This window comes from Cibotium barometz, chromosome 10 (genome assembly GCF_041138505.1).
Source record: "Cibotium barometz isolate CiBa-2024 chromosome 10, ASM4113850v1, whole genome shotgun sequence".
Taxonomy (NCBI): Eukaryota; Viridiplantae; Streptophyta; class Polypodiopsida; order Cyatheales; family Cibotiaceae; genus Cibotium; species Cibotium barometz.
The window spans coordinates 22,910,826-22,934,538 of NC_141055.1; the positions used below are offsets into that span (position 1 = coordinate 22,910,826).

Here is a 23,713-nt window from a genome sequence, read left to right on the forward strand (position 1 = left end):
GACTTAAATTTGCACTTTGCTTAACACCAGGAGCTAAATAGTTGAACCTGCTGGACAGTTGTTTGATTGAACAGAGTTTGTAGCTGTGGAATGACCGTTGATGCATTCAGCACACCCGTAGAACCTACCAACATTGGAGGAGGTTGAGATTGTGGAGGAGGTGCCTGTGTAAAACCCCCGAACAACTTTAATTAAGCCATCCGTCTGCACACATTTTTATTTCAAATTTGGGTTCAATCCATTCCTATTAGTTAGATTTGAGAAAAAACTAACGTGCATTTGACCACATCCATGAGACAAACAATTGCTTGCAAATCGTGACATCTCTTAGCTTTTATGTCCAACAGGTCCTTCCACTCAGCCATTCTGCTCTTTTAGCTCTTTAAGTATCACAAGGTGTATCATGCTGCTCCCATGGTGGTGCTCCGAATGCATGTCTGTCAAAAGCTTCTGCCAAGGTCTGCTACACAACAGACTCTGTGAATCACCCTTGAGTGTATAGGAGTTAGATGTAAGGGTTAGATGGGTGAATTCATCTTAGCAGGAGGCCACCAATCATAGACCACCTTGCACATGGATGACTACCAGCCACGTCCCATAACCACTACAGAGGTTTTCATCCTATAACTGCCTCAAGTGCTAAACTAAATCCGCACTTAAGTGCACATCCACTCATATAGGCCCCAGGTCCTATTAATGACCCTGTTTTCATGGGATATTAAACAACTCTTCAATAGTCACCTGCTAACCCATGTTACAACTTGCAACACCCATTGAGTATTAACCCAAACCCCTAGCCACTCCACTCACAAAAAACATTGCCTTCTAGGTTTCAATTGAAGAAAGAAAATTTGGTAGCATCCTCTAGGCCAACTTTAAGGACAGAAAACATGCAGCAATCAAGCTGAACCATGAAACCCAATAGCATGAAGAATACAAGTACTATGAAAATCATACAGCATTTTTCCGTTCCGGAAGCCAATCGCCAACACTGGCTGACTTGTGAAGCACAGATGTCTGCCACACAGCAATATATTTGGGAAAACTTAACTGCAAAGTCATAACTCCTGAATAATATGCAATTTTATGTTTTGAAGGACCGTTAAAGCATACCTGTACGCTTGCATTTTTCCGAGCATTTGTAGCCTGCATGAAATTGCTAGTGGAATTTTGTTTCAGAAAAAGTATCACAACAGCATACACTCTCACATTAAAAGATTGACTTCAAATTAAAGCTACTTGCCTCTTGCATATCATCATCCTGAGAAGTCACAGAAAACCGACCCTTCTTTTGAAAAACTGCCTGGCCTTTCATCTTCTCTTCAGAGGAGGACTCCTTTTGAGCTTTATGCTCTGATACGAAAAATTTATTCAGATAACAAGATATGAGTGGCAGCTGTGCATATACTTCAGTGTCAAGACCTGCTTTTATCTCCAGAACTCACCTCCAACTGGCCTTGACAGCCCTGAAGCTCCATTTAAAGACCGACCTTCCAAGGCCGTACCAGAGGATGTCAAAGGTCCATTTGAGGACTTTGGTTTTGATGGCTGAGGTATAATGGCATCATCCTCCAGTGTTTTTGCAGCTAGCTGCCTCACTCTGTTCAGAAACAAGAGATACATATCATCGATACCACTCACGTAAAATATGTGGTGTATTCTCTAAAGCTACGTGATAAGTCACCTGGATAGCAAAGGCAGGCCAGGCCCTATTTTATGACAATGACGGGAGTGGCTTCAATAGGTGGGCTTGGAGGAAAAAGTTTCTGACAGGTCTTAAGACCCCAAGATCAAATCAAATGTGCTATTGAAAGAAAGAGGTACTGAGTGTCAGTGGTCTCCTCTAGATGTCATCTGTTTCCCTTTTGAAAGAAAGAGGTGATGAGTGTCAGTGGTCTCCTCTAGAAGTCATCGGTTTCCCAGGCAGTCATTCCCTTGCAGTCACCTTGTCCTGAGGAGAAAGAGGCCCAGGCACCTCTGATCAGGGTACTGAAGGGCCTGTGATAAAGGCCCAAAAATCTCCCAAAATCAGCAATCATCACTGAGGAAACCATCATATGCTAAGTACAAGGGCAGCTGCCTAGAGCATCGTGTGCTAAGTACCTAGGACAGAGCTGCCTAAAGCATTCTGTACCTAAAACTACAAGGCAACTTCTTCAGTGGCTAAAGATCCCCGATTGATAATTTCCGTACAAATTCCAAAAATAAAGGACTCTCTTGAGAGCCTTAATTCACCTTCCCAAAAAAAATTCTTCATTCTTGACATTATTTATCGGTATCACACCTGTTTTCCTCGTGCGCATCATCAAGGCTCTCAACTGTTGACCCCGAAATGCATCCTTGGTTTGAATATTCTTGCTCACACACCCTTTCTTCAGCTTGTTTAAGGTCTGTACTTTTCTCTTTTTCATCACCAGCATCCCTCTCCCTTCTGTTTTTCTGATCCTCATCTCTTCCAACAGGATCTTTTACCTCTTCTTTATGCTGCTGCTGCAAATCTCCACTGCCATTACATGAATCTGGGATGTCTTGCTCGGGGTCGTCGTCAAAAACATCAAAGCGGCCACTGCACACCCATACAAATTTTAAAATTTGACCTCCATACCAGCCAAAAAAAATGAGGAAAGGTCCAGCCATCATTCACTGGAATTGATAAAGCGATGATACTCAAATTTTGTACATCAGAGCAAGCATTTCAAGCACTGTCTACTCACAAGTGTTTTGGCTCCTTTTTTCCCATGGGGGGATGTACAGGTCTGCATCACAGTTCCAGTACAGAGATAAATTAAGTGACAAGAAATCTTTTTTTGGGTGGGGGGGAGGGGATTGGTAAGTGGATGTTGGGGTGTGTGTGATTACTTGGAATCATTTGAAGGTTTAGAAGGAATAGTAGCCGGCAAAGATCCTGGTCGCACCCTCATAACATGCTCACCTGCCTGATACCACAGAACCAAAAAGTTTCACACATAAAGCGCCACTTTGATGGGCAAAGACAATACAATTCCGGGTAGCAGCATAGCAAGGCCTCAAAGAAGAATCAAATCAGATTGTCAAAAAACAGGTAAAATTAATAAGATTGAAACTTACATCGGTCCCGTTTTCCACCTTTGTGGAGCGAATCATTCCTGGCTGTTGACAATTGTCACTCTCTCGCACCACACATGGTGGTGGTGATGATGCACGGTTTACTTCCACATTGTCAATGTCTTTCCTCACATTTGCCATGGAATGGCCTTCCTTTCCGGGAGGAGGGTCAGCATCATTCTGATTATTTTTTAATTTGATTTTTTATTATTTAAACATCAAGCACTCTAAAAGTTCAATTTTGGATAGACAGACAATGATCAGCTAATTTTACAATTGTCATACCAAAGCCGCCTGAGCTTTCAAGTCCTCTAGATCAAAATTCCAAGAGCTCACACCGCGCTTATACTCATTCTGCAAAAATTAGATAAGCTGGTAAGGTACGAGAAGCTTAGTGGTGGGCGGCATCCACGAGAAAGTAGTGTCCAAGAATGTCGGGTTCTCCGACAGCACAAAAACACAAGGCCCTCAGATGTTCCATAGTATACTCTATAATTACACATCATCCTATATACTACATTTCAGGAAAACAATAAACCTAAGATGTGTGGATAGTGATATTTATACCTGAGATCTTACTTCCTGCTCCCCATATGGCATCTTCTTTTCAGCAAGGCGTGCCTCATCTTTCATCTAATGGCAATCATTTTGCAATTCATGAAGTTAAATCAAAGAAAAAATGAAACCATGTGACTGGTTTTGGGGGGTGTGAGTGAATTGTGGGAGAGAAAAGGGAGAGGAGGGGGGTTGGTTGTGTTGTTTGGAAGACTTGAAAAGCCCTTTCAAAATCTTGGACCACCTACCCTCACAAAATTAACATTCTAGATAAACCCAAACTAGCCCCTATTGAACTTGATATATTCAATGCCCCAGGGACTCCCTATAGAAATTATGCATGGCACCACCTCCTCCTAAGAGCCGATTTTCTAACAAAAATACCATGATATTAACCAGGTTTTGAGTGTTTCCCTTCATCAAGTTCCATAGTTGCATTGAAACACATCTCATATGACATAAAACTGTAGCCTCTTTTCTTCAGGTTATTTAAAATTTTACTTTTCAAATCCAGAGTGCATGCGTGTTTAAAGATCACATTTATGCATCGAAGGATTGTTGTCATAGATGTTCAAACCTGCACATCATGAACGCGTTCCCAAAGTGGTGGAAGAGGATCCAAAATTGTGCGGGCGACAAAGTCAGCAGAGCGGGCATGCTTGAAAAATGAATGCTTGAGAAGCTTTTCAGCACTTGGACGCTTGGATGGGTCTTTCACAAGGCACATTGCCACCATCTCTTTGAAGGACTGAATGGCAAACATCCAAAAAAAAAAAACTGAGTCCTCTTTAAGTCAACAAGGCAACCAAAATGACATCACAAAATGCTCTCGTACCTTCGAAAACCTTTTGTCCCTTTCATAATCAAGCCCAGGTGGTGCGTTTTGTAAGGTCATCAGAAGTACCTATCACATTGGATAGCAAAGTCAAAAGCATGTTCCTGAGGTGGCTTTGGAACGTTTGACAATATCAAAAAGGAATGACAAAAACTACTTAGAACCTTCATAGGAGGATATTTCGAGAAGGGGGCATGCCCATGCGCAAGCTCCAAGGCTGTGATTCCAAAGGACCACACATCCGCCCTGCAAAGTATAGCACCCAAAGAATTCAAACGACACAGAAACTCTAGGTTGCAACAGTCGCTAGCAAAAAGAAGTGGCAAATACGTTTTGAGAATAGTTCAAAGATCCAACTTACTTAAAGTCATATCCATGTACTTGTTCCATGACCTCAGGTGCCATCCTAACATGCAAAAGATAATAGGCGTTGTCATCATACATCACCACCACACATGCACAAGATCATCAGTATAGAGTATTTGCAAACATGCACAAGATCATCAGTATAGAGTATTTGCAAACATGACTAGCTGAGCTATATGTTTTGCTTACACTATAAGACTAGAACATATTCAAGTTTACAAAAAGCATGCTTCCAAATGTTGAGTTGCCTCCATGTCTTCCCCCTCCTCCCAAACATCAAGCATTAAATTCATCCATGTCATATGAAGGCCATACTCTGTCCATAATTTAAGCCCTTAATAAACTGAAAGTGGGCAGCACTTTGAAGCCGTGTTAGAGTCCCCTCAAAAAAAAAACAAATAAACTGAAAGGCCATGTAAGCTTCATATTTGCACACATGCTGTCTGTTCTTCTTTTAGGGCTCAACCTAGCAGGACATTCAAAGGGATACAATGTCATGTGGGTAGGTCTCTTTTACTAGCTTAGAAAAAAAAAAAGCACCTCAAACTCTTTAAAAACAAAAGAAGGATTCTCTTCAAGAAGGCCTTGCCTTTGTTTTAAATGTGTGTACGTGGGTTTGTGTACATATGCATATACATGCGTGTGCGTGTGCCCCCCCGCGCACGCGTGTGTGAATTGAAAGAATGCATGTTCCTTTGGAGATACATGCTTGGAGTTCTCCTAGTGGGTGTGTTTTTGCACTCACGGCGTATCTATGCCTCGTCATGCCGCCGCTGTGGTGCACAGACTGAGACGGTGTTGCACCTTCTTTGGTCCTGTCCACATTCCAACCTGCTCCTGGATAGGGTTTCAGCTTGCTTGCGCATTAGATTTCCCACACACTTTTTTGGAAATAGTTCTGGATATTTGGAGTGCTGACAGTTGCGCTCCAACCTTATGATGCGTTCTTCTCCTAGGTACGGTTTTGGGCTCTGTGGACAATTTGGACCAGCCAGAACCGATTCATGCTCGGACAGCATATGTCAGACACCTCCTTCTTCAGACTCACTTTGCAACAGACACTGCATTATTGTTATGCGAGCCACGATGTTGATTTGCAGACTCTCTCTTTTCTTTGACTGTTTATGAGGAACTCTAGTATGGGTCCTTTGTGGACTCATCATTGTACAGTGCATATTTCTTCGTGGGTTTTCACCTCGCACTGAGGTTTTCAACTAGTAAATTATATCATTACTATTAAAAAAATATTGTGTGTGTGTGTGTGTGTGTGTGTGTGTGTGTGTGTGTGTGAGAGAGAGAGAGAGAGAGAGAGAGAGAAAGAAAGAAAGATTTTATTAACGTCTTCCAAAAGACCGAACTCGGCCTATGAGACAAATCAGTGTACCAGTGTGTGTGTGTGTGTGTGTGTGTGTGTGTGTGTGTGTGTGTGTGTGTGTGTGTGTGTGTGTGTGTGTGTGTGTGAGAGAGAGAGAGAGAGAGAGAGAGTTATATTAACCTCTTCAAAAAACCCAAATGAGACCAAAAGGATGTGTACATAGTGTCCATGAAATCTTGTCATGGATGAAATAAGAAAAAGCAACAGTAAACTAAAACTGAAAGCTAAGATCTCAGACTCTGAGATTATACAAGATGAAAAATCTAGATCCTACTATGCCACATATAGGGTACAATAAGTGATGGGATATGGGAGACCTGAATAAAAACAGTCAATCAACCCTCTATGTCAGGCAAGGGCCCATCATCCAAGATGTCTCCTAAAATACCCAATGGGTCTATGAGACCAAAGGGATACAATGCTATCCATGGTATGTCTCATCATGGAAAAGAAAAACAAAACAAGTACAAATAACATAGCTCTTTGAAAGTAGAGGCTGATACAATTATCATTATGGGGAAAGAAAATGGGGTATAAGCACTAGTACAAAAGAGTCTCATCATGGAGTACATGAGAATATGAAGCATGTGGACCACATCATCCTCCAATAGAGGGTACACCTCTCTCAAGTATGTCAAGCATGGGGTTACTCGGTATGGCCAAGAGGTCCCCTTCTATCATGGTACGTGGGAAGGTGGTGTGATGGCAGTGCAGCATGTCTTGGATCTGGAGATGATGGGAGGATCGTGGTTGGTGTCCCGTGGGCTTGGGATGTGTTAAAATATTGCATCTCTCCTTATGCTGTTGTGGAGTCATGTCGGCCTGTTTTCTACAGCCGACTGCTTCATGCACAAGTATATAAGAGTTGCTCTCTTTTATTCATTCAATTATCTTTCATTGCCCTATTTGCTGGCTCTTGTACTCTGTAACCTCAAGCTAATAAAGCTCTTGTTCTTGCTTGCAATCTTTCACTCTCATGTTTATTTGCTTCCGCTTGTGCACATTCTTTCATGGTATCATACGCTTAGGCTCTGGCTATTGCACAATCTGCTTCTCTCCGTTTTCTGCTTCCCTAGATTCTCCAGGCTGTAGATCCTTCAAACAATGGCTGCGCTTTTTCTTTCTTAGCTGCGTTTTTTGCTCTACAAGCCCTCCAACTGCTGTCGGCCAGCCCCCAAGCTGCGTTTTCTTCTGCAGAGGCAAGTGGAGGAGTTCTAGCTGCAAATTCAGTAAGTGCATCAGACAAGTGGCACATCAGCTCTTCCCCCTCCAAGATCCCCTCCCTCTTCCGGTAGGAGGTTCCCAGTGGTGTGTTTTTTTGGGTTTCTTTTGCTGCTGTTCAGCCTGCATCTTCAGAGGGGGCTACTAGTCCCTAGTTGGATCCTGTGGAAAGGTGCTTGAGAGAGCACGTGGATTGCTTAGCTACAGAGGTTGTTTGACACATAGCTTGAGGCAGACATGGGTCCCCCCTGCACGAACAAGGAGGACAAGCTCAGTGGTTCAAACTATGATCACTGGAAGCTACAGATGAAGGTCTGGTTCACACACAAGGGACTCTGGGAGATTGTTCAAGGCCACGAACGAAAGCCCGAACACCCTACCAGCTCTAGGAAGTGGACTCAGGACCAGGAGGATGCCTTTCTTGCAGAACTTTCAGCTTGGGAGAATCAAGACTCAAAAGCTCAATCTGCACTTGTACGAGCCATCTCACCAGAGGTCTCCCCCGCCGTGCAAACATTGGATTGTGCTGCTTCTGTTTGGAGAAAGATGACAGATCTATATGCACGGGACTCTACAATGCGATCTGTCAACCTATTGGGTCAGCTCTTTTCCCTGGAGTTTACAACAGGGACTTCCATGCAGTCATTTGTGATGAAGGTTAAGGTAATTCATGACCAATTAGTGGCAATGGGTACTGCCCTGACCTCTTCTCAGTTAGCTGCTCTCCTCCTCATCACGCTTCCTGCAGATTATGACATGGTTTCCCGAGCTTTGCGGGTAACACAACACGTTCCCTCGAGTTTGATGATCTGTGTACTCTCCTCTTGGAAGAGGAATCCATCCTAGTTTCACAGGGGAAGTTGAAAGTTTCATCGTCTATTGGACCTGATCAAGCTCGCGACGGTGCAGAAGAAAGTTTGGAGTCGGTGTTACAAGTGTGGGAAGAAAGGCCACCTATCAAAGGCAAAGCCAAGGACAAGGACAAGTCTTCAAAGAAGGGCAAAGACAAGTCACATGACACTGACACTGACACTGACTCGTCTAGTGATAACCCCAGCTCTCCCAAGGCCTTACAGACTGGAGAGAACTGGTGTCCTGCTCTGAAACTAAGGGCATCCCCCGCGTGCTGTCTTCCAGAAACGGCTTGTGGGCGGGAGAGGGAGCTTTCAAAAGCTCTCTTATATTAAATCTGGAGCATGGGACCCATGTGTCGGAGTTCCAAGCATAAAGACAGGCAAATTCACTTGATGGTCCGAATGAGTTCCAGGATCAACCAAGTTTCCTTCATGGTTCGGATGAGTTCCATAACTATTGGTTAGCAAAGACTATGGACACGATGTGTTCCATGTTCATTTGTTCAAGGTTAATGGATGTGATGTGTTCACAGTTCTACTTTGAGTTTGGAGCCAAGCAGATTTTCTTTTGCTCTTTATAGTGGCATTATGTTTTCTGAACTCAGTACTGGCCATGCTGAGGTGTCCATGGTCGCACCTTCGTCATCAGTTTTCTTCTGACTTTTTTGCACACTTCAAGATGCAGAGGGGGTGTTAAAATATTGCCTCTCTCCTTATGCTGTCGTGGAGTCATGTCGGCCTGTTTTCTACAGCCGACTGCTTCATGCACAAGTATATAAGAGTTGCTCTCTTTTATTCATTCAATTATCTTTCATTGCCCTATTTGCTGGCTCTTGTACTCTATAACCTCAAGCTAATAAAGCTCTTGTTCTTGCTTGCAATCTTTCACTCTCTCATGTTTATTTGCTTCCGCTTGTGCACATTCTTTCAGGATGCAAGGTACGTCGAAGCGCACAAGCCCATTCCGAAGTGACTTGTCGGGGACGGGGCAGAACTGAGGTATCCTGTGGTGGACCATCCGCGGGGTCCACTATGTCAATATCCTCTCCCTGGGCCCGGAGGAAACTGGTGATGGTCGGTTGGTGGTCAGTTAGTGAGGAAGAAGGGGTGGTGGATGTGGGCGATACTCTCTTAGGAGTGTATCTCTGTGTCTGCGAAGCTCCAGTAGGAAAAGTCCCACGCAGCACTGGTCCAGGAAGTCCATGATCTTGGATAATGGGCCAAAACCCTCACGGAAGAGACAATGGTACCTCCCGCAGAGCTCATAGTACACTGGGCAGTGACAAGTAGAGTGTTCCTCTATCTCGACCCTTGTGTGGCACAATCTGCACTACCTCTCCTCCCAAGGTCTCCGTACAAACTCTCCATCTCTGAATATGCACTCTCCCTGCCCTATCTCTACCCTTAGAGGTGGTGGGAGGATACCCATAGCTGGTCAATCGTGACCCGCATGGCATGTGACATGTGAATGCTGGATGAAGCCATCCTCTGTGATCCTAATGAAATGATCTCTGTAGAAGTGCATCTTCGGTAGGAGCTCTGAAGGTGCAATCCATGTGCTGTGTATGTGGAGGCTAAGGAGGTCCAACTGGATAGTCCGGTTGACGTCCTCATGGGAGAGCTCGAGAAAAGGGGATTCCAGGCTGTACTGAAGAGGTGGGAGGTGGTCCATCTGGAGCCCGTGTCCTGAGAATGAGGTGGAAACTCGGGTGTACCATGCTCCAATCTCACCATCAACAAGTGTGAGCTGTTCATATGAAGACTCCAGGGCAAGCCTCGGGTATCTCTGGGGGCTCATCGTGCTGATGCGGTGGAGGTAGGTGGTTGTCTGAAAAAGTGCCTACCACCATTGCGAACTCTGCCTGAATGATCACATGTGGAACCAATGGTTTTCTGCAAATCATGCGAGAGAACATCATGACCTGGGGCCTCTCCACACACTGCCAAGTGTACTCGACATTCTGAGTACTTGGAATATCTTATAAACTGGAAGGATAGACTAGAGGAAAGCTCAACCTAAGAGAAGAAATTCCTTAATGTTATTTTTGACGTGAACGTTTCCCCAGGGGAGGAAGAGTTACATGTCCTGTATTGTGACAGGATTCCCCAAGGGACAAGGTTGAGGGCTAAACCAGCGATTGAGGTAGCCAATGTAAAGTTGAAAGGCCTATGGGACGCCCAAAAACATTGATTGAAGTGCTCAGGTGAAAGGTCCAACAAGGATTTAAGAGGATTTATTAGCCACATGGCCAGTGCGAGGTAAGGGGGGACTTGATTCGGCATGTGATAGAATCCCCAAGTGAGGAAATACCAAAAAGGGGTCTTGAGTTTAAGTACATAATTGCGAGGCCTTGAAGTCAATATAAGCGTTTACACCTGATTTATGTTTCTCTAAACCTTATTTTGAGATTTTTTTCCCAAGATCTATTTTTCAAATATACAATAGCTAAGCAAAAATTACATATCATTAAGGCCTACTGTCACGAGCAGCAGCTCTGTACATATATAACTGGATTGTGCATATTGTAATGAGCTAACTGAAGAGAAGGAAGGTGGGGACGACGGAAAGCATCAAACACAACATTGGGTCCCCATAGCCCAATAAGGGCCCGCAAATTTTGGTGTATCTTCTTTATAATATGTACAGTGAATGTCTTATCCTTGACCTGATGATAACTTACTCCATGTTGTGTAGTCGAGACAACACCAGATGGGGTCCCAAATTACCCACTGAAGGGCCCCCCTGCAAGCAGGAGTATTTCCTTTATTTCTTCTGGAGAACTGAATACAAGCTGAACTGTCCACAAGACTGAGTGGACAAACTGACTGACTGACCGCCAAATGCAAGGACAAAGTGACCAAAAGCTGGGTAGAACTGTGCGTAAGCTGTAGGCGACCGTGAAGCTATCTTCGAAGAGAATACACCGGCCCAAGAGTGAGGGTTGGTGTGCTGAGAACTCTGGAAGAGACTGAGCTTCGATTGCCTTGGGTTGAAAGCATAAGAATGCCAAAAGTCTGCAAAGGCTGGAGGGTATTACACCCCTTGCAAGGCTGTCCCTCCTTGGGGCTAGCCTTGAGGCTGGCCTTAGGGCTGGCCCCTACTACATGGATGCAGCTATAATGCTTCTCATGCATTCTACTCCTAGGCTGACATCTACATGAGGACTACTTACTAAATTCTCCAAAGTGGGTTAAGAGGACTGACCTGACAGACCTCTATGGCTGGGAGAGTAACCTACGTAGCTCGTGCCTGACATGTCCCGGATTGGGGCTCACAAAGGGGTCACAGCATACGACAAAATATCCTAAAAAGGTACTACTTCTGTACATGTTTCTTGCACCGTGTACGACACGTGACAAGAGGCTGGGTCATTTTATAGGGTAAAATATGCTCCCTTCTGCTGGAGGGCCTGGCTGGTCTTCTGCCCAACCTGCCCAACTGCTCCTTGATGTCCAACGCCCGGCTTGAGGTCTAGTAAGCTGCCTGGACATCTGTACACACCTCAACTTCACATGGGTTACAAAACTGTGCAACGTTTGCGAATGTACAACTGCCTGAACTTACCTTGGCCTAGCCTGATGGCAACTGGCTAACTAATAAATGGACTGGGGCTGACAAAAGGCACAATACACATCACTAAACTAAAACTTGTACATACTTTTACTATCAAGTCATCTTTCACCCAAACACGGGGTGTACACGACATCTACCTTTCTACAAAGGCAGGCCAAAAAATCTGCAACTGGATGTAAATATGCATACCCAAAAAACCCAACAGTGTAACTTGACAGCAGACAAAACATATTAACGATGTCTATACAACCTTCCACTTTTGAACTGTCTGAAGATAGCATGGTGTGTTTGCTACATGGGATTTTACAGGTCTCCTCTCACTACTCTATGTGCACTTGTATCACGCTGCCCTTATATCTAGCTTCTTTAGTCAACCAATTTCAGCTTCTTTTGTCAAATAGTCGGTTGTTTGATTTTTTTACATTTTGCATGCCAATGTTCAGGATAAATACTCCTATGGTGATAACCGTTCACATATTTACAGAGGAAGGCTTTAATCTGTTGTTTTGTTCCCAAAACGCTTGAAACACTACCCAACAGCACAAAAAGTAAATAAATGTAGATAAAAAGTGCAATGCGAAAGAGGACTAGAAAAGCACCAGCATGGGGTTCCCACAAAAGTGCTCCTGGACCGTTGCCTATCACCAGTATCAAACATACAGGCAGAGACCCCAAAGTCTCCCAGCTTGATGGCACCATTCCCATCAACAAGAATGTTTCCTGCCTGAAATAAAGAACTAAAAAGAAAGAGTAAGAAAAGTTAAAGCATTTTAAGGGAGAATCAGCAGGCTATTTTAACTAGGATACCTATATTTCACCAATTAAAACTTTTTATTAACGTAGTAGTGATTAAGACGAGTAGTAAAAAGTATGCATAGTTTAGAGGGTAGAAAAAGTTAACCTTCACATCTCTATGTATGTGACCTTGGTGATGAAGATACTCCAAAGCCTTCAATGTCTCTTTTAAGAAGGAAGCAATGATAGGTTCTTCAAAGCCTTCGGGAAATGCAGCTTTCATTATGTGCAAGCAAGAGCCACCTGCCATGAAAGGCATCACAACCCACAGGGTCTGCTCTACCACAAAAGAGCAGTAAGCCTTGACCACATTCGGATGGCTGATCAAACTCATAGTTTGGGCTTCCCTTCGAATATCATCCTAAAAAAATTGCCCAAAACAAACATGTTAAAAAAGCATGTCAAATGAGTAAGTGTGCTTAAGTTTACCTCAGCGATCCTTCAAGAGAAAGGCCTGAGCCCATGGTATGTTTACATAAACGTACAAGCATGTGCTTAAAACAATGCAGACTTTAGATACATGATATACAACACTGCACGTACACAAGATTAAGCTCATAAAACTCAGAATATATTGTTGATTAACACGCAAAGGTGGAGAAAGAAACAGGCCAATATATTTAGTAGATTTAATATGAATATAAAAAGCAATTCCAGAGATACATGCATGGTCTAACTTTGCACAAGAGGAGTCACTCCATGATTGGAAAATTGTGCATTCACATTCTCAGATATTTGGATTTCTCATTGCACCATTGTAAGGATGTGATGTTTTGCTTGGTATGCCTTGGCATGCTTGCCTTGACCCTCGCAAAAGCTACAAGACTAAGAAGATTACCTTTATGCATAAGGGTAGAAAGAACGCAATAGATGCAAATACTTCAAGGGATACTATCCCAATTGTAAATTATTCAAATTCAAAAAGCAATGAAAAAGCCTCATTGTTCATCTTGGCTTTTGTACGTGATGATATTGAACATGATAATGTGTATGTGGATTCATTAACTCAAAATAGATTGGATTTTCTTATTTAATACAAGGCTTCTCATCATAGATTCTTCTAGGTGATTTACCACCTGAAAGACCTGAAGATCATCATATTTACTTGATACTTGGCGGTTCCCCTCCGAATAGACCTGCTTACCATCATGTGAGCGCAAGCAATAAGAGAAAATTATGAGCCAAGTGAATGAGCTTCTTGTGATGGAACTCATCTAGCCGAGCTCTTCTCCATATTACTCCACCGGTATCGCTAGTCCATGAGAATGATAACGCATATTGTATGTGTGTTCATTATCAAGCTCTTAACAATATAAACCTTCAAGAATCAATTTCCCATAGCAAAAATTGATGATATATTGGATGAGATCTCAAGATCTGCTTGTTATAGAGGGATTGGAGTGGGTGCCATCAAATACGCCTCGTATCTCAGCCTTTAGGACATTTATAAGACCGCTTTCAAGACAACTATTCTCATGATGCCTTTTGGACTCACGAATGTGCCAACCACATTCAGTAGAATGATGTATGACGTTCCAAAACCATCGAAAATTCAAAGGCACTTTCTTTGATAATATCTTGGTTTTCTCCAAGAATCACGAGGAACACCGAAGGTACTTGTCCATTGTATTTAAAAAACTCATAAGCACAAGCTCTCCATTAATGGCAAGAAGAGTGAATTCTGTGTGTCAAAGATTCACTACTTTGGACACATCATGTCCAAGGATGTCGTACACATGGATCCCACGAAGATCAGAGCCATAAAGGATCCTTGAGCTAAAATCGGTACATGAATTACGAAGCTTTTTGTCACCATCATGGACATTTCCTAGTGTGCAAGGAGTCTAGTGGACTCCAAGACGCCTAAATATTTGGAAAGGACAAGCTTTGGGAATGAGGGATTATCCAATACAAGAACCAAGCACCCAGAATCAAATTATGGCGTGACATTAACCTATGCTTGGTCTTGCACATGGGAAGCATGCTCGGTAGTTCCCAAAGAGTTGGGGAAGGATGTGTGTCACGTGCACCTATGCACTGTGGTACATGGTGACAAACTGGCTCATCAACAGTGCAAGAATCATGTATAGAAGTAGTACCTTTTTAGGATATTTTGTCGTATGTTGTGGCCCCTTTGTGAGCCCAGTCCAAGACATGTCAAGCACGAGCTACGTAGGTCAATCTCCCAACCATAGAGGTCAGTGTCTGTCAGGCGAGTCCTCTTAACCCACTGTGGAGAATTCAGCAAGTGTCCATCATATAGGTGCATGTAGATGTCAACCATAGCAGTAGGATGCATTGTAAGCATTTAGTTGCACTCCATGTAGAAGGCCAGCCCCAAGGCAGCCCCAAAGATGGGAAAACCTTGCAAGGGGTAGCCAACACCCCTAGCCATGCACATAAGACATGTCGGTAGCCCTTGTGGGCCTGGGCAGCAGTTGGCCACATTCTGTAGCAACCTGACCAGCAAACCGACCAGCCCAAGCAAGCCGACCAGCATTAAATGCTAGTCGTGGGCTTTCTATAGGCCGACAGCTTACAGGCAGCCAACCAGCACCTTGTAGCCATATAAAAAGGCAAGACCTGTTCAAATCAGTAGATAAAATCAGAGATTATCAAGCAAAGTCAAGCATGTGTGCATAGGCGCCAGCCTTTGCATACCTACAGCCACTCTTGTGCTTTCAGCCCAAGGCAAAGAAGCTCAGTCTCTTCAAGAGTATTCAGCACACCAACCCTCAGTCTCGGGGCGGTGTATACTCTTGAAGATAGCTTCACAGTCACCTATAGCTTATGCACACGTCTGCCCAACGTTTGGTTGCTTTGTCCTTGTGTTTGGCGGTCAGTCAGTCAGTTTGTTCGCTCAGCTTTGTGGACGCAGTTCAGCTTGTCTACAGTTCTCCAAAAGAAATAAAGCAAATACTCCTGTTTGCAAAGAAAGGGGAGGAGGGGGGCTTTCAATGGTTAATTCGGGACCCCATCTGGTATCGTCTCTATTGCATCTCTTTTCAGATTCATGTATGCTGTTTTAAAGGATTGCTAAAGACTCACTAAACTCGGGTTTAGAGAAGGCTTCGTTGTATCACATGGTCCTCGCTCGGTGCATGCTACATCGGTATCAAAGCTTGGGACGTGATAGGGTGAGGGCATCCTATGGATGGTAAAGCTGAGATCGGGAAAAACCACTCTCCCATCCACCATGGCATCAAGCTCCAAAGACAGAAAGTTTCCATCATAGGTAAGGCTTTGGAGGCGTTCTTTGCTCTGCAAAAGGTGGCCTCCGAAGCACCAGTCCATCATGGGATGATCCCTTTGAGGTGATTACCAATGCCAGTAATCTCGCCATAGGAGCAGTTTTGCAACAAGAAGGAAGACCCATGGCGTATTATAGCAAAAAGTTAAATGATGCAAAAAAAATTATTCTGTCTATGACAAAAGAGTTGCTAGGGGATATCCTAGCCTTGAAATAGTGGAAACCTTTTCTTTATGGACGGAAATTTACTGTGAACCACCAGGCCTTGAAGTGGTTGCAAACTATGCCAAGTGCCCAGTGGGAGCGATAGATAGCACCAATGGAGTCAGTTCCAACAGTTTGGCAGAATGGTTGAGTATGTACCAGGTAAGCACAACCCTGTAGCAGACACTCTGAGTCGCAAAGGTAGTATTCAGACAGTACAAGAGACCACTCTGTTGGAGATACAAGGAAAAGATTTAGACAGTATGAAGACACAGCATATAGATTGTCTAGAATTTGGAACTCCTTATAGTATGGCCCTTTATTCAGAATTGGGTCATTATACCATACAGGACGGTTGGCTCTTTTACAAGGGTCCACTCTGTGTTCTCAAGGAGAAAAGACTGACACTCCTTCATGATGCCCATGATCACTTGTTGGTGGTCATCGTGGGATCAACGGTGCCTCGGAGAAGTAAGAAGGATAGTTTTATTGACCGAAGATGCGCAGGGATGTGTACAACTATGTCTCTACATGTTCCATATGTCAAAAAGTGAAAGTACCTCATACCAAACAAGCAAGGTTGCTTCAACCATTGCCCGTTCCTGAGGGTCCGTTTCACGGATTCAAAAATTTTGTATTCTTATACCATGCAAGCAAACTGTCACAGCAGAAGATATAGCCTGGCTTTTTCTTCGACATTGGTATCCAGTTTGTGGTTTGCCACGGACCATTACTTTAGATCGGATCCAAAGTTTACATCTCACTTCTGGCGAGCTCTGTTCGACAACTTTGATACTACATTGCAATTGTCTAGTGGATTCCATCCCCAGATCGATGGTGAAACCGAGATTTACAATCAGTTGGCTTTCGATGTGCTTAAAGCGTACTGCCATGATTAGCAGTCGAAGTGGGAGCTTCATCTCCCGTTGGTACAGGCGATTCTCAATGACACACTCATCCAGTGTTGGCATAACTCCGTACGAGGCAGCCTTTGGTCGAAGATTTTCATACCTTCTCACGAGGATGATCTCTCCTTCCTTGGAAGCCAACAAGACGACAGAAACTTTTTCAACCATCATTGAGTCAATCAAGGAGCATCTTACCAAAGCTCAGGTGTCATCATGAAAGATGCCATGGACATTCTCAGCTGCTAGTCCAGAAGAGGCAGCCAGGTAAAGAGTATGAACCAGATAGAGCTAGGACTTGGAGCACAAGGTGCAGTGTTGGACAGGAGAATGGACTTGGACCCCTATCGGCTATACCAGAAACAGAACCGGAGCTGTCGGATAAGACCAGAAGGGCTGTCGGCTGAATCCCAAGCGGCTGCAGGCGCATCAAGAGCAATGATTTATTGTCCAGTCAGCTGGCCGACAGCAATCGGCCAGCTCTCCATTAAGATTAAGAGACTATAAATAGCAAAGTGTGCTCATAGTTTTATTCATTCATTCCTTTATGGGGATGGGTCCTTAGGGTCCAAGTAGGGATCAAATTTTGGTGATGTTCACCTTTTCCAAGAACGCAGCCAAGGGCTGTAGATTAGGAGTACCTTTTTGTACCATATTAATATACTGAATTTCCAGCATCTCTCTCTCTCTCTCCTCTCTCTTCATGTCTGCATTTTGCATCAGATTGTTTCTAGGAGTGTTTAGGGCTGAAAAAGACCCCTAGAGCTTCCGCGTGTTACATCAGGAGGCTTACACCAGACAAGCAAACAAGTCACGGAGAGACGTCACTTTCAAAGAAGGTGAATGGATATATTTAAGGATCATGAAGCAAAGACTCAAGCAAGAGGCCAAGTGCTGTCCAAAGTTGTCATTCAGAAGTTTTGGTCCTTTTCCCATCATCAAGAAGATAAGTGATGTCACCATGCAACTCAGATTGCCAGACAGTCGGACGATGCACAATATCTTCCGCATCTCTTGGTTAAAGCCTTATATTGGACCTTCATTGCAGAATGTTCCAAAAGAGCAGTAGCCAGAAATGGTTGATGAAGCAAAGGTGATAGAGCCTGAGCAGATCTTTCAACATCGTTGGAAGCATGGCTCTGGACAACATCTTCGCCAATTTTATACAAAGTTCAAAGATCGAAGGACTCATAGAGCCATTTGGCTAGATGAAGAATTCTTCCTCAAGTATCCACACTTATTGGCGGACTATCTCGAAGCTATGAACTTGCTGCCAAGCTAAGCAAGAGGGAATGTCATGTGCACCCATGCATTGTGGTACACGGTGACAAATTGGCTCATCAATAGTGCAAGAATCACGTACAGAAGTAGTACCTTTCTAGGATATTTTGTTGTATGTCGTGACCCCTTTGTGAGCCCAATCCAGGATGTCAGGCACGAGCTACGTAGGTCAGTCTCCCAACCATAGAGGTCAATGTTAGGCTAGTCCTCTTAATCCACTGTGGAGAATTCAGTAAGTGTCCATCATAAAGTTGCATGTAGATGTCAGCCATAGCAGTAGGATGCATTGTAAGCATTTAGTTGCACTCCATATAGAAGGGCCCAGCCCTAAGGCCAGCCCCAAGGCAACCCCAAAGATTGGCAAACCTTGCAAGGGGTAGCCAACATCCCTAACCATGCACGTAAGACATGTCGGCAGACCTTGTGGGCCTGGCAGCATCGGCCAGGCAAGACATGCAATTGGCCAGGCCAAACATGCAATCAGCCAAGCCAAACTGTGGTGGACAAGGTTTTGTAGCAAGCCGACCACAGCCCAAAACCTTGTCCACCACAGTTTTGTAGCAAGCCGACCAACATTAAATGCTAGTCGTGGGCTTTTCTGCAGGCGGACAACTTACAAGCAGCCGACCAGCACCTTGTAGCCATATAAAAAGACAATACATGTTCAATCCCAAAAATCAGCACATAAAAATCAAAGATTATCAAGCAAAGTCAAGCATGTGTGCATAGGCTCCAGCCTTTGCATACCTACAGCCACTCTTGTGCTTTCAACCCAAGGCAAAGAAGCTTAGTCTCTTCAGGAGTATTCAGCACACCAACCCTCGGTATTGGGCCGGTGTATTCTCTCGAAGATAGCTTCACAATCGCCTATAGCTTATGCACAGTTCTGCCCAACGTTTGGTCGCTTTGTCCTTGCATTTGGCGGTTAGTCAGTCAGTTTGTCCGCTCACTCTTGTGGGCGCAGTTCAACTTGTATACAATTCTCTAGAAGAAGAAATAAAGCCAATACTCTTTCTTGCAGAGAGAGGGAGAGGGGGGGGAAGGGACCCCATCTGGTGCCGTCTCTACTACATCTCTTTTCAGATTCATGTATGCTGTTTTAAAGGATTGCTAAAGACTCACTAAACTTAGGTTCAAAGAAGGCTTCGTTGTTTCACACGGTCCTTGCTTGGCATATGCTACTGAAACAGACTCTTTTATGGTTGTTTACACTGACAAGTAATAAAATGGCCATCTCGTATTAAAAGGTTTCATACATATAAGTTGGGCACCCAATCTTTTATGTGATGTGAAACAAATTACTCACAAGAGTGGACATTTTGGATATTTTGCACAGTATTGGGACGTGTGTGTGTGTACATATATACATATATGTATATATGTATATATGTATATATGTATATGTGTATATATTTATGTATGTGTGTGTGTGTGTGTGTGTGTGTGTGTGTGTGTGTGTGTGTGTGTGTGGTGTGTGTGTGTGTGTGTGGTGTGGAGTTTGCGCTCGCCTGCGACCCTGCGATCCTGCGACCCTGTTCGCCTGCGAAAAAGCTTGTGTGTGTGGTGCGCTCGCCTGCGACCCTGTTCTACTGCTCGTCTGCGACCCTGTTCGCCTGCGAATCTACTCGCTTGTGAGCCTGCGACTCTGTTCGCCTGCGAACCTGCGACTGTAATCGCCTGCGTCTCTGCTCGACTCTGCTCGCCACTTACCTGTCTGATAAAGCCGGCGACCACATGAAAGAATCTGTCCAGCGACAGCGTGAGTCTTCTCTGTGCCGCTGAGTGTGTTCACTCGCCCCTGTGTGTGCTGCGTTGTACATCTCTGTTTGTGTCTGCACGCGCGTGCGTGCGTACTGTGTGTGTGTGCATGTTTTTGTGTGTGTGTGTGTGTGTCAGCCAGCCCGACTCCTGTTCTACAGCAGCAGTACTTCCTCGTCTGCAGCAGCATTAGGGTTTCTACTTCATTTGGGGCTTGCAGCAGATTCGGCCAGTGGTACCGCAGCAAATTCTTGTCTGCAGCAGCAGTAGGGCTTTCAGCAGTTCTGGGGATTATAGAAAATTTAAGGTGTGCATGATGGAATCACCTGAGCTGGCCATTTATAAGCGTCGGAAAGCAATGAACACCTCCAATTTGGATGCCATGTCTTTGATTAAGGAATGCTTGCATGAGGATTTTGAAGAAGCAAGATGTGCTTGGGAAGGACCTGCTCCAGTCACAGAAGTGCGTATTCCGGTGCAGGAGCTCATGGATCCGGTTGCGCAGTATGCATTGAATGCAGTGATTCTCTTTTTCCCGGGCAAGATGCCTAGTGCACAGGATGTGGGACAATGGGTTGATTTCTTGCTTAAGCGTCAAGCAGTCCGGGGTGTTTATTTTGGAGCAAGAGGATTCTATGAGGTCTTGTTAGCAGACATAGAAGCTAGAGATGCTTTGTTGGTCCCCTCTTCTTCAATACGCAAATGACTCATGTTCTTCCCTGGGCTCTTACTAAAGATTATCAGAGCCTTATTCGACATAAGTGCCCGGTTTGGGTTGAAGTGGTGGATTTTCCTCGTACTTGGCGTCATTTTCTTCCTTTGTTGGCTGCTCAATTGGGCAAAGTGATTTGCCCCCCGAAGTTGGATGCCAATACAAATCGTTTTTGTATTCTATGGGACACTGATCTTCCTGCTCCTATGGGCATTACCGTTGATTCTGGGGACACAGTGGTCGGAAAGCGACCATTCAAGCTTAAATGGGGGAAATTTGCCAATTCCTGTTTTCGCTGTGGCAAATTTGGTCATATGCAATCTGAATGTTCTGAACCAAATCTACAACCCCCTCCTTCGGCTGTCCCTACCCCTCAGACTCCTCCTCCAGCGAAGTCTTCCCCTGAGGCACAATCTAAAGGTGCTTCTGCATCCACATCAACAACTGGACTAAATAAAGGTAAAGGGAAGCAGTCTCAAATGCCAAGTGTTCCTGCTTCCCCGAACATCAAAGACAAGGGCAAAGAGAAGCTTCCTGCTACTCAGGCGTGGATAGTACCCAAGAAAACTGTCAAAGCACGTACTTGTCAGAGTTAGTGCATGCGGAAGCCACACTCATACACACGTAGAGAGAAGGAGAGAGAAGTTGACGCAGAGAGAGGTTGGCGAACAAGTCTGACGTGTATTAGCAATGAATAGATGATTAATACAATGGGTGGGCATGGGTATATATACCCTCACAAGTGAAATGGCCGACTACCACCCCACTTTGAGATACTACTTTTAACACCCTCTCTGTAGCTCATAGTGGACATAGAAAAGAAACCAAGTCGATGTAGATGCAACCATGGACACCTCAGTACTGGCCGGATACCGAATACACCTCGGAAAATGCACCAAACAATCTGTCTCCTCAAGGAATGCCATCTTGAGCTTTAGCTGCCACATAGAATAATGAATTGCAGACAACTCCACATTCATGATCCCCCATTCGTTGAACTGAGAACACACACGTCCAAAAGATCTCCTGAACATTGAACTATCGACACATGATGCCCAAAATTCTCTGACAATGAACTAGGAACTCATCCCATCCATAGTCTGCTACCAATGAACTACGAACTCATCACGTCCATAGATTATCAAGCTTGTTCCCTGCCAGATGCATGTGCCTTGAACTCCGACACACGGGTCCAAATCACCAAAACGGGAGCACAGACTGCCCCTCTCTGCCACTCACATGCCTCTCTCTGGCTGAAGCACGTGGTAGCATCCATCCACCAAGCTAGAATGCCGGAGCATGTGCCAGTGTAGTCCTCGCCACACCGGCAGACGCCGTAGCATCCCTCTTAGAATCACTGTCACTGTCATCCTCGTCAGCTTTGCCTTTGCCTTTGTCATTCGTCGAGCCTTGAGCTTTAGCTTTGGATTTGCAATCCCGAGCCAAATGCCCTCGCTTTCCGCACTTATAACAACGGCTCCTGGACTTCTTATTAGATTCCGATGCAGCATGTGCCGATTCTACATCCTTCGGAACCCGAATCTTTCCTTGGGAAATGAGCACTGCTTCCTCCTCAATGAGAAAAGAGCTGAGATCATCAAATTCCAGCTTTTCCTTCGTGACTTGTAAGCGTAATGCCCTCGAGACCATCTCATACTCCTCAGGCAACTTCGTAAGAACCAAGGCAGCTAACTGGGTACTAGTTAATGCACTATTCATAGCCGATAACTGATCATGGATAACCTTTGCCTTCCCGGTTTCAAACTTGATGGAAAACAACTGGCCGAGAAGGGTTACTGCTCGCATTGTTGAGTCTCGATCAAACATTCCTGCAAGCTTTGACCACATTTCCTTGGCAGTCTTTAAAGTCTGAATGGCAGGGGAAATTTCCTTGGTGAGAGATTCTGCAATCGCCGACATCGCCTTCGCATTGTGAGCATCCCAATCCACAAGAGATTTGAGAAACTCCTCCTCCTGAAGACGTGTGAACCGATTGCTATCCCTTCGGGGACGTTCCTCCGAGCCATCAACAATGTCCCATAAGCCTTTTCTGCTAAACCATAGCCTCATGATCAAGTTCCAATGCGCATAATTGTCTCCATTCAGTTTGTCATCCTTGCTCGAACACGGGAGTCCCATCTCGAAAACTCCGTCCACCTCTTCTCAGTCGACCCGGTCTTCGATAACACACGTCTCCTCCCTTCGCCTTCTCTTCTCCCAGCCGGCGGTTCTCTTGCGACTGCACTCCTGCTGCACGAGCGGTGCCACTGGCCTCCTCTTGCTCTGCCGCCTGACGACGTTAGGGTGCCGGACGCGGGCGATGGCTTGAACTTCCGTCTCGAGCGCTGGGCACCGCCTTTGTTGAGACTCCTGGAATTGGATCAATGCCCGTGGCCTTTGCCGTGCTTGGCCTGCTCTTCAAGGTGAGCGAGGTGTCGGCGCTCGTGCGGAAGGGCGATGAGGTAGGAGAAGACCCCGACGCCCAGCAGAACGTGGTGCAGGGGCTTGATACTGCCCGTGTCAATCAACACCAGCCTTCGCCCAGCCGTCGAACGGCCACCGTCAGCCCACTGCCCAGCACTAGCTTGTACACGATCCCCAGGCCGCCCTTGCCAAGAACGTAGGCGGACGCCCGCAGCAACTCGTCCAGCTCGAATGAAAATCCCTTGTCCAGCGCCACCAGCTCGCCTTCGATTCTGAGCTCCCCTCCGACTCCTCGCTGCCCCTTGCACAGCAACTTTCCGTAGCTTTTGCTGGCCTTGGGTGCTTTGGCTGCTTCAAGAAGAAACGCAGGTTTGCAGTCTGCCGCGCGTCTCCTCCCTCGTGCCTTGTGTGTGTCCAAGGATCAGAAGCCTTCAAGCTCTGATACCATGTCAGAGTTAGTGCATGCGGAAGCCACACTCATACACACGTAGAGAGAAGGAGAGAGAAGTTGACGCAGAGA

The 23,713-nt window shown here is 45.0% G+C and overlaps 1 protein-coding gene and 1 pseudogene across 8 annotated transcripts in view; one reads left to right on the top strand and one right to left on the bottom strand.

Annotated features, from left to right (window-relative positions):
* LOC147634673 (uncharacterized) overlaps nt 1-23,713 on the bottom strand; it is a 94,302-nt gene that overhangs the window by 45,160 nt on the left and 25,429 nt on the right. For 6 of the 8 annotated variants that reach the window (XM_086803808.1, XM_086803809.1, XM_086803805.1 and 3 more), the window contains exons 2-18: nt 12,766-13,020; nt 12,464-12,588; nt 4,836-4,880; nt 4,639-4,720; nt 4,475-4,543; nt 4,217-4,387; nt 3,652-3,717; nt 3,370-3,438; nt 3,088-3,264; nt 2,860-2,936; nt 2,715-2,756; nt 2,285-2,566; nt 1,446-1,600; nt 1,244-1,353; nt 1,114-1,146; nt 958-1,017; nt 48-164 (exon numbers count right to left, since the gene is read on the bottom strand). In XM_086803808.1, the coding sequence (XP_086659934.1) occupies nt 48-164; nt 958-1,017; nt 1,114-1,146; nt 1,244-1,353; nt 1,446-1,600; nt 2,285-2,566; nt 2,715-2,756; nt 2,860-2,936; nt 3,088-3,264; nt 3,370-3,438; nt 3,652-3,717; nt 4,217-4,387; nt 4,475-4,543; nt 4,639-4,720; nt 4,836-4,880; nt 12,464-12,588; nt 12,766-13,020 (1,935 nt within the window). Of the gene's footprint in view, nt 1-47; nt 165-957; nt 1,018-1,113; nt 1,147-1,243; nt 1,354-1,445; nt 1,601-2,284; nt 2,567-2,714; nt 2,757-2,859; nt 2,937-3,087; nt 3,265-3,369; nt 3,439-3,651; nt 3,718-4,216; nt 4,388-4,474; nt 4,544-4,638; nt 4,721-4,835; nt 4,881-12,463; nt 12,602-12,765; nt 13,021-23,713 lie in introns of all 8 variants that reach the window. The other 2 variants (XM_086803811.1, XM_086803810.1) reach the window with 2 other exon arrangements.
* Nucleotides 20,364-21,365, top strand: LOC147634674 (uncharacterized; annotated as a pseudogene).